This window comes from Ciconia boyciana, chromosome 8 (genome assembly GCF_034638445.1).
Source record: "Ciconia boyciana chromosome 8, ASM3463844v1, whole genome shotgun sequence".
Taxonomy (NCBI): Eukaryota; Metazoa; Chordata; class Aves; order Ciconiiformes; family Ciconiidae; genus Ciconia; species Ciconia boyciana.
The window spans coordinates 64,344,483-64,356,939 of NC_132941.1; the positions used below are offsets into that span (position 1 = coordinate 64,344,483).

General features: G+C 39.2%; 1 protein-coding gene across 3 annotated transcripts in view; it reads left to right on the forward strand.

Annotated features, from left to right (window-relative positions):
- DOCK1 (dedicator of cytokinesis 1) overlaps positions 1-12,457 on the forward strand; it is a 323,303-nt gene that overhangs the window by 182,560 nt on the left and 128,286 nt on the right. For all 3 annotated transcript variants that reach the window (XM_072871685.1, XM_072871686.1, XM_072871687.1), the window contains 2 exons: positions 3,400-3,501; positions 10,182-10,276. In XM_072871685.1, the coding sequence (XP_072727786.1) occupies positions 3,400-3,501; positions 10,182-10,276 (197 nt within the window). The remainder of the gene's footprint in view (positions 1-3,399; positions 3,502-10,181; positions 10,277-12,457) is intronic.

Genomic DNA, 12,457 nt, shown 5'->3' on the forward strand with positions numbered 1-12,457 from the left:
TCATTTCTGAGCTTTGCAACGAGGAAGAATGTGAAGGGCTTTTGGTATAAACCTTGACACTATCGCAGTGAATAAATAGCTAATAATTGCGCAGGGCAATGGCAAGCCCCCCGTGTTGCCCTTGCAGTACTTGCTGTATAAACGTAGGTTTGCAATTACTCCTACAGTTAAAATTGAAATTGATTTTTTAGAGAATTAGTTGGTTTTTTTTTTCCTGTGTATTGCTTGAAGTATATGCTGCAGAAGATGACAGTGGTCTCCAAATCCAACTCAAGATTAAAAATCAACAAGATTAAAATTTAATAATGTTGTTAGCTATTGCTAAATAGTTAACAGACCATATTAAAAACACCTACAGTTACAAATATTGCCTATAAACAATTACAGATTTTTATTAACATTGTAATTAAGAGCATGCTGGCTGCAAATGATACCTCACTAAGTGCAAAGAAAATAATGAAAAGTAAGCAGATGACTGGTAGCGTACTTTTTTCTAATATTAAATAGATTTTCCTAACCAGCAGGGGCTTAACCACTATTTAGCAGGTGGGGATCTGAAGATAAATGTTGTAGCAGAGATGTCTGCGTGTGTAATGCAACGGAGGCTTAAAGGAACAATATTATATCAAAGAAGGAAAGGTTATTTGTTACCAAGATAGTACTAAGATGAGCGTGAATCATTGTTTTATGCAGGGAAACAGGAAAAAATGTTGATTAATTTGTCAAGGCCCCTGAACCATTCTGCTCAGCACCACTTTTGGGGCTCAGCATAAGCTGATACGACAACATTTAGCAAGTTCCTGTAATTTTCTTTAACTAAAACTTAAACGCGCTACAGAACCCCATCGTATTCCCGTTTCATTTGTATTTGCTAAGCTTCCTTATTTTTCTGTATTTATTTTTTTCTCCACCAACCGTTCCAGGTTTTTGACAAGCTTTCCTATTTTCACACGTGCGTGTGGAAGCAGAGTGTTTAACCACCGGACATTAAACTTTCACGTGTCCTTTCTGATTCTCACCATGCTAATTAAGAAGATATTCTGTAATTATCTCTCTCTTCAGTGACTCATCGTTTTCCCTGGCTTGCGGGGACAGTCGTAGCAGCTCCCCCCGAATTAGTTGGTCTCCCTTGGTAGGAGCCAGGGACGTTGGAGGGGGACTCGTGCACGAGCAGCTGGAGGAGAGGAGAGGAGAGGAGAGGAGAGGAGAGGAGAGGAGAGGAGAGGAGAGGAGAGGAGAGGAGAGGAGAGGAGAGGAGAGGAGAGGAGAGGAGAGGAGAGGAGAGGAGAGGAGAGGAGAGGAGAGGAGTCACCAGCAGATGCTGAGGAGATGGCAGTCAAATTCATCCGCACCTCTAGCTGCCTCTATGTCTAAAAATGAATATTAAAATGCATTTCAAAGTTTAACAGTTGCTCCACGTTCATTTTTTTTGTATACGAGGTTGCCATGATAATTTCTTCAGGTATGAGATTCATCTTGCGACTGTTGCAGCCATGTATATTAACTTAAATTACTCAGCAAACGGGTAGATAAACACCGAAGTGTGATCAAAGCTCTTAGCCAGTTATAGAAACTACTTTGTTAGAAGGAAGGAGCGGCTGTACGTTGCCTGCTGGATTACCATTTGCAAATGGGGGGTTGATGTGTTCATGTGAAGGAAGGTAAAGATATGTTTACGTGTTTGCAAAGCAATGGACTTCACAGCTTATTTGAGTGAGTGAGGGTCTATAAAAAGATACCACGAGCAAAACAAAGTTCGTCTTCAGCTCTCCTGAGCATTTAGGAACCACCTGCAGAACCTTACGTGAAGCGACGGACTGAATTACATCTGCAGCCTAGTCTTAAGCAGCCAATTAAAAAAATTTATAATTCTGACTAGCAATGAAACATCACTTTGATTGATGACATCATTAGGGGAAATAGGACTGAATATGGGCTATTGCATATTTTCTTGCAGGCATAAGCCCTTTTACAGTGTCTGTTACGTAGAGTGCTTGTTATACGGTGTTTTGACAATTAACGTTTTGAGATTTTGGGGATGATCCTGTCTTATTTACATTTCATAGTAGTAAACATTATCTTTGTACAGCCACAGCTTCTAGTCTTGTCATAGTTTGTGGTAAAGTTCTTTTGATGTCATGGAACAGCAGCTCGGGTGGCCTTTCCCTTTCATATTCATGCCGTTTGCATATGCCTAAGAACTCTCGTCAGGTACCTCTGCATCGTGTAGAAAAAATAATGCTCTCGCCTGGACAAAATCAGTTATGTAGGAGTTTAGATCTAAACTCCATTACAGAGGAGAAAAGCAAATTCAAGGAGTGCTTATCTGGTGGAGGTCGGGGGATTAGACTGTAAATAAGAGGGCTCATAACACACACAGATAACCTGGTGTCATTTTGCATTTGATCTCAATTACTTGGACTGATGTAGAAATAAATATTTTAAGTTGCAAGTAATACAGATCTTACAGGTAACAATAAAAACTCTGTGCTTTGCTTAGAAATAAGAGCGAATTCCTGAGTGTTCTGTCAGGCTGTGCATGGCATAGGATGACCTTGAAAATGGCACAGAAAGGGGAATTTACAATTTTCTCAAACCATATATAGAATCATTTATTTTTGGAGCAGTTCTGCTGGTTTGTTCCAACATCTTTTTCTTCATTAAAGACCAGAAAAGGTGTGGATGCTATTACCATCCTCAGTCAACAGGTTTTTAGCAGATAGTCAGAGAAGGAGGATGGACAAGCAGAGAAGTCATCTGTGGGATCGGAACATCTAGTCGCTGTAGAAGTGGGTTTGAGTTGTTACTACGATACTTTCACGCGCCAGAAGGAAAGATTAAACTCTTTTTTTTGGCACCTTTTACTTTTTCCGTGGTTTGAGAGAGAGGTGTTTCGTCCTGCTGTTCTGTTTTTATGGAAGTTATTGGGTTGGGTTTGGTTTTGGTTTGTTTTTTTAAGCATCACAGTATCTGAAAATACAGCTCAATGAAGTTAGAACACGGGGTTTAACTGTGATGCTCAATATAATGATTTGTAAGAGATTTCTTCCTTGAGCAGAATATCGACTTCCCAAATGCAAATCCTGATATTGTGTGATATTTTGAGGAGTGGTGTTTATTACCTTCTAAAGCCTTTAATGCCTCAGCAATTTTTATATGAAGAATATGTTGCAAAACCTTCAGTGAAGATGGTGATAAAACCATGAAATTGGAAATAGAAACTTTTCAAGATGTTTTTTGTTTTCTTGACAGAATTTTGCATAGCCATTAACGAATTTAAATGATAGAATTATATCCAGTATATTACGTGGTGCTCTCTGGCAATATTACATTTTGATAGCAAGTATTACGTTGCCCTATCTTAAATAATTGATTTGTTTGTACTTTTGCTTTTGATAGGGGAGTTTTGTGGCGTGCATGACTGCCATTTTAAGGCAAATGGAGGACTATCACTATGCTCATTTAATCAAGACTTTTGGAAAGATGAGGTCAGATGTTGTGGTAAGTTTAACACGTTTTATCTGTTCATAAGGTAGTTTAGCTTGTGTTTGGTTTTTTCCTGTTACTGTTTATGAAATACACTTGTGAATTGTAAACAAAATGTGTTTGACGTTACAGATTTAATATGAAAATAATTATTAAAGGACTATGGCTTACACATCTGCTGAATTTGCAAAGGACAAAATTAACCTTCCTGCCACACAGAGGAATACAGCTCGTCTCTGGAGCTGTTCAGTCTTTCAAAAAGCAAGCACTGAGACAGTGGATTTAAGGCAATTAAAAGAAAGCATTAGGAAATAGTAGTGCTGAGCCATTACTAAGAATGTTTTGTTTAAGGAGAGAAGGAAAAAAAAAGCTGTCTTGAGGAAAGGAACTTTCAGCGTTAAATCTTCCAGATGTCCCGATTTCATTTGTTTAAATAGCTTTCACTTACAGATCCTCTCACTTTAAATTTTATACAAAACATTTTAACCTCAACGATGCCCTTAGTTGTTAAATAAGCAATAATAACTGAAATTCGTCTTCTCAGAGTCGTTCGGTAGCCTAACTAAGCCACCAACACAACTTAATTAGAGCATAATAGAAGAGAGTTTATAGCTAAGGAGATAACTCTCTAATGACCTGAAACTATCCTTGCCATATGGCAAGTGCGTGCTGCAGAGGAGCTCCCAAACTTGTTGGCCGAGATCCATCAATTAGCGGCCAACCTGAAGCCTGATCAGCTCTAGGCCGTTACCCGCTCTGGGACTGGGGATTTACATCTGGTAGGTGTTTTAGGCACCTTTCGCCTTTATTTTAATATTCAGGGTGGCCTTTATTTAGGTTCCCTTCTTCCTTCCAAACCCAACGTAACAAAACCCAGGGTCTTGTCTTTGTGTAATTTCTTTATGTTTGGACTTCCCCATTTTCCTTTCTGTCTTTAATTTTTGTTCTTCTTCCTCCTGCTTATATTCTGCAAGATTTGAGCTCTTTGCCCTGTGCCCGTTTTCAGATCGGGTGCCAGGGCCTCCGGTGCTCAGCCTGTTTGTACCTGGTCTGGCATTACAGGCATTTACGTCGGCGTTTACATCAGCAAAGTACGAAGCTGATGATTCAGGAGAGTGAAGCCAAAGTCCAACTGCAGAGAGCTGCAGATGGGCATGACAGCGGTGAAAGGGTCGCTGCCCCGCTCCGCTTCGGGATCTCGGAGCGCTTCCATGGATAGTTCTCTTCAGTTGGTTTCCCACTAATAACAAAACATTCCCAAGCTAAATGCAGCTCGGGGAGTGAAAATAATGGCTTTAACAGACAGAGAAGACATGAGTCTTAAGGTTAATCAAGCCAAATATTTCTGTACTTTTAAAGTGGTTCAAACCATTTGGTTCTGGAAAAGGCAAACTGATGACAGGGTTTTACATGGGAAAAGGTAAAAGCAGTTTGCTCTTAAAACATATAATGAAAAAATGCAGAGAGAAAAATACTGGTTAGGAAATCTGTGATTATTCTAATAGCAATAAAAGTGTTTATTTTATAGTCTCGCTTTTTTGGTCTAAATTGTCTGAAAGGTGTTTCTGTAGGGCAGATCTTTCTTGGTGAAAACAAGGGAGTAATTATGTATCTGAAATTTGGCAAGTGGTCTGATTATAATTGCTTGTTTTAAGAGTTCAATTTATACGCTGTGCAGTGCACTGGAATACATGAAGAATCACCTCTTTCTTTTGTCTTGACTCTGTATTCATCCTTTCCTGCATCTTCTAGGGTTGTATAGCTGGAATTGCTCTGGACTGTTAAAATCCTATTTTCTGTCAGCATGTGTACTGTTTGACTACTTGCCACTTGACTGTGGTTTGTATTAGCAGATACGCTACCCTGAACTTGGTCAGTTGCTGTAATGCTTTTTATATCTTTAATTAAAATGTACATTTTAATGTTTTAATATTGTTGTTGATTAAATGATTATGTATGTTAATAGGAAATAAAATACATAGTAACCTGGTAAAATATTAAACGGGTAATATGTTAATGGTAGATAACACTACCTTAAACTGACTTTAAAATATGAGTAATGTAGACGAAGGTGTGGAATGTGGAGATAAAATGGCAGTATATTGTTAATTCTGTGATAAAGGGAAACTACAATGCATAAACTAATTTTTCTTTTGTTTTTTTAAACACAAATAAAACCAAGTCATCATTTAGGACAGAAGGATGAAGATACCAACCCAGTTTCTCTGTTTAAGAGAAAAATTTACATAACCTTTTTGGTGAGAAGCAAGTGGGAAGTTACTGTTCTCATCAGTATTTCTTCACAGATGAGATTTCATTGTTCATTTGAAACCCACATCTTGTTCAGTGGTTTCTGTTTCACCATCAGAAACGATCCCCCGTGAAGCTCTCTCGGGAGCATTGCCTCCTTTACCGATATCGGTGCTGTGGGTCAAGTTTGTCCGTGTTCCTTCTTACGGCTTTTGCTTTCTGTCTTCAGTGGTGGGGTGCTGCTGAACTGTGATGTGTGTGTAGTCCTTGGGTCTGTACGGTGTGGGTGGAAAAAAAGCCCTTCTCTACTTCTTTGTTTAACTTTTCATGCTTTTTCCATTTCTTTTTAATCTGACAATTTTTTGAGCCAGTGCCCTTTGACTCACCCGTTAGAGCTTAGATCCAGAAGTGTTTTCATTCAAACCCAATGTCCCTGCATGCGGAGGTGATACCTGCATCTCCTATTACAGGATTTTCAGTTTAATCACAAAGACATAGAGAAGCAATGATTTAAAACTGAAACTGGATTAATTCAAACAGAAATGAATCGGTTTTTCTTGAAAAAAATTGACAAGAAAAAGGGAGAACTTAAGTGAAGCTGTGGTTGCTTCTTCACCATTGGAGACCCTTAAATCTTTTTTCAGCATGTGCTCTTGCTCAACCAGAAGTTATCAGCCTGGTGTTGGAACTGCTGGTTTGTGGCCCGTGTTATGTACGTGTCAGTTTTAGGTTATTATAATGGTCTTATTTGGCCTCAAAAATCTTCAAAAAGATGAGGTGGAATGCAATAAAACCAGTCTTGTATCTCTCTGCAGAATATATTGTTTAGGTTCATTAAGGTATTTCTGTTCAAAGAGGAATTTCTTACTGTCAAGCCTGCTATCATCCTGAGATGAAACATCGTCCGAGATCAGTGAGGTTACTTCTGGGACAAACTGATCTCTCTCACCTTTTTACTTGGTAAAATTTGTATTCGGTTGAGACATATGTGGTATTACTTGACAAGAAAATATGTGTTAATGTTTTGCCATGTGGAGTATCTCAGACGTATTCCTCCCTAAAGGCATTCAAGACACCGTCCTGGAGTCAGTGAAGTATGTAGAAAGACAAACTCCATAGGGTGTTTTAGCTTACAATTTTCTGCACCTCCGTTTTCTTCTCCCCGTTAAATATTTTGCACTTGTAGACTTTGGCTTTTAATGGGAGTATGTGCGTTGGTGAGTATTGTACATCCCTTCATGACAAGCTTTGACTAAGCGTTGGTGTGAGCAGGTGATTATACGGCTTAAGCAGACTCTTCTTTGCAGGGTGTGACGTGAGAGTCGCGGGGATGCCCCGTGGTGGGACGACCCCGCAGAGGCGGCCCACCCAGAGCCATCCACGGTGGCGGAGGGTGGACTTTCCAGGGACAGCCTCAGTCGTGGAGCTCAGCGCACGTTAAACTGTTGTCCTGAAAAGCTGTAGCTGAGCATATTTGACTTCTGACTGCTGTACCTCAGGACTCAGCAAAGCTGAAATTTTCATCAACTTGGCCTAAAGATTTTTCATATCGAGTTCCTACATGTTTTACCTAGTTATTTTTATTAAGCTTGAGAATTTATTGAAGAACCTCTTTGAAATCCAGGTTGTGAAGAATATAAATAGTGAGAGATGTGTATCGGGGTGTGATGCTCAGCAGTCCAGGGGAGATGGAATTCTCTAAGCCTCCTCCGTCACCGTCTACCCAGTTACAGGGCTGAGCTTACTCTGTTTTCTTCCCGTAATTGGATGGGGATTGTGAAGGGGTCCCATCTATTGTGAATTTTGCTTCCTTGGGATATTAAATAGGATTTGTATTTGTAGTTGGAGAGAGATCAGGAGTTGCAGCCCTTGCTCCTTTAGTACAGGTTTTTATCATTTTTTAATGTTCAGAACAATTTGTTCTGCTTCTAGGTATACTGAAAATAAGCAGGCTCTACAGCAGCACAGCGAGATCTGATAGCTTCCCCTTCCACTCCCACCCTCCCCCAAAAAAGCTGGCTTTTGCTCATAATATGAGGTTAATTCATATAAACCATTTGCTTTTCTATAAGAACAACAAAATGGAAAAGAGCGCAATATTACAAATACATACAATACAGGTAAGCATCAGAAGCTTTTTATTTGATCAATAATTAGATTAGCTGTTACAGAGCATTATTTAAAGTACCTGGGTGAAAGTAGGACTATTAAAATGTAAATATCAGTAGATTAAAATGTAGAGCTGAATCAGCAAAGTAGGTCAGATCATACGTGGCACAACCTCCAGGGTCAGTAACGAATGTGAGTCATCAACAAAGTATATGAAAATTCATCCACCGTCACATGCAGCTTGGTCAGCAAAGCGTGCAGAGGCTCAAGAGCCGAATCTGGTGACAAATGAAGTGTAAGGCAGAGTTTGCTACAAGAAATCAGGGAAGTATACATCTGTATTCATAAAATATTAAGGGAAAAAAAAGCCCAGTGAGCTCAAATCTGCCCTCTTGGATAGGTGATGACCCTTCCCATGGTGCCACTTCCACTAACGTTTCAATTATTGAGCGGTGAAGCAGCATCGGTAAGAAAATCAGTCGATACCTGCAGCCGTAAAAAAGCACACGCTCAAATGAAGTACCGTGCGATGCTTGGGCAGCAAAATATGCAACGTGATTATTAGAAATTATGTAACTCTTTCACCAAAATACATGAAAAATGAGCAGTAAAGTATGCGGTTTGATCTGTTAAATGAAGATGCATGTTACTGAGCTAGTGGAGTGTGTGTCTGGGATGAATTTTGCCTTACGCAACGGTAACATCTCATTAACCATGAGCAGTTCCAAATTTTATCTCAGTCCTGTTCATGTCAAAACATCTTTACTGATGATGTGCTGTTGGGAGTGGTTTTGTCAAAATAACGGAGTTATTTTAGGAGTATTATACCTTTTTTTGGTTAAAATGTGTCTTTTGTGGCTGCTGATGCTCTGTTGGCCCTCTTTGGCCTGGGTGTCTCTTTGGGTACCAGGAGGTGGGATGCGAACCATCCCAAAGGAACCCTTGTGCTGTGCACAAGGCAGAGCCGAGGAGCCTGAAAATTCACCTTGTTTCATGATCTCGATGTTGTGTCCTCGGGATCTCTGCAGCTCCCTGCTTCCCACCGACTGTGAATTTCTGAGCCAGGAAAAACATCTTAACAGAACAAGGAATCAAAAGATAAAATGCGACGAAGAGGCTGACTCTCACACATGGAGGAATACTTATGAGAGCAGTAACTTCATATTTGTTTCCCTCTGAAAAGGTTACATAAAAAACAGCCTTAGTTAAAAGTCCAGTGAGTGTAACATTTTGGGGTTTTTTTTGGTAGGCATTTGACATTTTAAAGATAGATGAGATAAATACCATTACTGAGAAGCTGTAGCAAAGGAAAAATATTCTACCCTTGGAATAAAAGTTCATTTTTATCTCTGCGTGAAGTGGATCAAGGACTTTTTGCATTAAGTTCTTTTTTCCCCCTTTATCTTTCTCTGAGCATTTGATATTGCTCAAATTGTTAGATAGCAATTATAGATTCCCAAATTGTAGAAGATGATTTACATTGTAAAGTAGACGAGGTTTCTGTTCCAAAGAGATGTTTGTTTACATCTGTGTAGAAATAAATTGGTTTATGCTACTCAATTAACTTTGTTCTGGGTCAGGTTTTCACTTGCAGAAGCAATTGCTGCTACTCCCTTTAGGGAGAGGGGCTCTCCTGGTTTCAGGGTGGCCCAACCATTGCCGTCACCTACCCCGGGTTGGGCTCACGTCACCGCCACGCTTACCTGAACCCGGTTTTCAGCTAGAGCATATATTTTTTAATAAACAGATAATCTTCAGTTCAGGCAAGAGAAAATTTCAGGAGAGTATTCACAAGGGGAGGAAAAACGCATAAACTGACTCCAGGGAGTTTTTTCAGAGTAATCATAAGATTAAAATTAATATCTTTGTTGTTTTTGCTCTTCCCATGTACCAGTGTGCTTTTACCAAATTTCCCACATACTCAGGCATGTGTATGGCATACTCCAGGCGTGTACGCTGCAATACACGCCGCACAAGAAGGGACTGTGAGGCTTTGTCTGTGGTATAGAAAAGAAATTATTTTTTTCAGCAGAAACTGCCTTTGGATAACTGGCAAACCAGTGCTTGTTCCTGAGTAATACCATGGGTTGTTTACGATGTAGGATTACTGTTGTTATCATTCCTGAAAAGTTTAATTAGAATTATTGTAGGATTTATGTACGTCATCTATAAATACGCCTTAGTAGAATTTACGTATGTTGTATATGAATAATGGCTTTTTTATGAAGCGGAACAGCAAGACACCTTTTGAATCTAGTCATTAATAACTGACACTAGCACTTGTATTTTTTTGATCTAGAAGAGTGATCTTTTCCAAATATTTTCTCTTCTTTTAGGATTTTCTGATGGAAACATTCATCATGTTCAAGAATCTCATCGGGAAGAACGTCTATCCCTTCGACTGGGTTATAATGAACATGATGCAGAATAAGTAAGTATAGAGGGAAAAGCACCGTAGCTTTCGGAGATAGCTGTTTCATGTTTGATCTGAAACAACAGTGTTGCTTGGAAACAGTAAAACACAATGCGGCAGCTAGGGTGGGTTTTTTTTTTTCTTCCTTCTCTGATGCAAATAATTATTTAAAAATTGGCTTTGGAGATCACAGGGCAGTGTTTTAGCGGCCTGTTTTGCGGCTCTTGGAGTCCATCACAAATTAAGGGTGGCACCATTCAGAGAACCAACATTTTGGAACAAACTGCAGATGCAGGAGAGATCTATACGTATCTTATGAGAATTAAATGTATTCCTTTGGGGATAAAGGATATGTTTTGCATATTATCTCAAAAACTAGTGCTTGTCATACGCTGACATGGAGTTGTATCTTCTGGAATGTTTTCAGTGGTATTAACAAGAAAGAATTGAAAGGGCATTTTAAACCCAGATTCCATCAGCCCGGTAGTGAAGAGACAGGCTGCAAATGTTTCTAATCCTCCCCTTTTTTTTTTTCTCAATAATTGCAGCATTGTCATTATTTAGCATGCCTTTGTGCAATTGTTTATGTTTGTGACATTTATTAAGTGTGTCAAATGCTTTTATGTGTACTGTGATGAAAGTATAAGGAAGAAACATTATATTTACTAGTTGCCTGGAGAAATCTCTTCTGTGCTTACTGGTAGCTACCATGGCTATAAAATTGTCAGTGTTTACTTATATAAAATCCTGAACCACAGTTCCTACTCTCGTTATAAAAATGCACCGTAACTTTAATCTTGGCTTCTGGAGTCTCCTTAACTGTCTAATAAAATCTATTCTTATTAAATATGAGTTAAGAGATTCAGCCATCTTTGGCGTTACACCCATCGGTTATGGATGCACACTTCTGCGTGGCTGCAGCTTGCAAAGCACCTGCTGTTTTAGATGAAGAGCCCTTTGAGATTAGCTGGTGAGGAAGGTCTAAAGCCCCTTGGGTTTCTTCTTTTTTTTTTCTTTTTTTTTTTTTTTAATTTTGAAAATGGTTTTCCTTCAAGAACTCCAGCAGTCTCGAGAGTCGTGTTGCAGGTGCTTTGGAGACCCTCACAGCGTATGTTACCTGGCATCCTTTTGAATAGGAGAACACCCCTGTGCTTTGCTGACTTTTTTAATAGATTTAACTATGTTTGGGAAGGTCTGTGTTTGGGTGCTGTTAAAGGCAGTTACCCAGTCGCACGGCGATCACAGTGGTGTGAACAATGTTGCGATGACTCTTCCCCCAGACGTAGAGAAGATGGATATTTCTTGTCTTACCTTCACGATATTGCCAGGTGACCTCTCAGTGTTCATTTGGGTGGAGATTTGACCTCAGGTTTTTTTGGGTTTTTTGGTTGTTGGTTTTTTTTTTTAACTGTGGAATTACAATCATAGAAATGTAAGAGCAAAAGTGTAGAAAAAGCCTTTCCTTCTCCACCTTTTTTTCTTTAAAGCACAAAGGTATTCTTACCAGGCAGTTCCTCACTCTGAAAATTGGGACTAATTACAAAGTGTGATGCAGAGGTCCGCAGTTAGGGTAGGGGCTTTGATTTTCTGATCTTTAAAAATGGTCTTGTCCTTCTCCCATGCTGAACATTAAGTCCTGAAGAAGCAGAAACAGCATGTGTTGTTAAGATCTTTGATTCTTACTGAATAACCTCAGTACCCATAGAATATTTGAATAGTATTTAAAGTTAAAAACAAAAACGTTTTTCAAGTCTTTCTGGTGTTGATGAATATCTGCAGAAGTGCTAAAGGGGGTTGTTCATCTCTAATTTACAAGTTCATTTTCATTACACCAGCTCATTTGTAAATGCTTCTGAATTGATTTGAGTGCTTTTCATTTTTCCTGTTGAAGCTAATGTGGTTTCCAGAAACAGAAAGCTGCATTGTAAAATACCTTTTTGTCCATCTGGTCCATTTATTTTCACCCCTATAAACTTTTATTGAAGAAAACCAGGAAAAATTTAAGAACAAATTCTGTCCTTTAAAGCTACCATGTCCTCTCAATAGAAATGACTCGGAGGATGCCGTTTTGTGTTACTCTTGCAAAGCACTTTTCTGCAGCTCGAGTATTTCTGTGCCATAAGCCAAATTAAGTGAGCTAATTTTTAACTATATCCAGAATGTTTGTGAGTTCATTTGTTTCCCTGCATGAAATATATC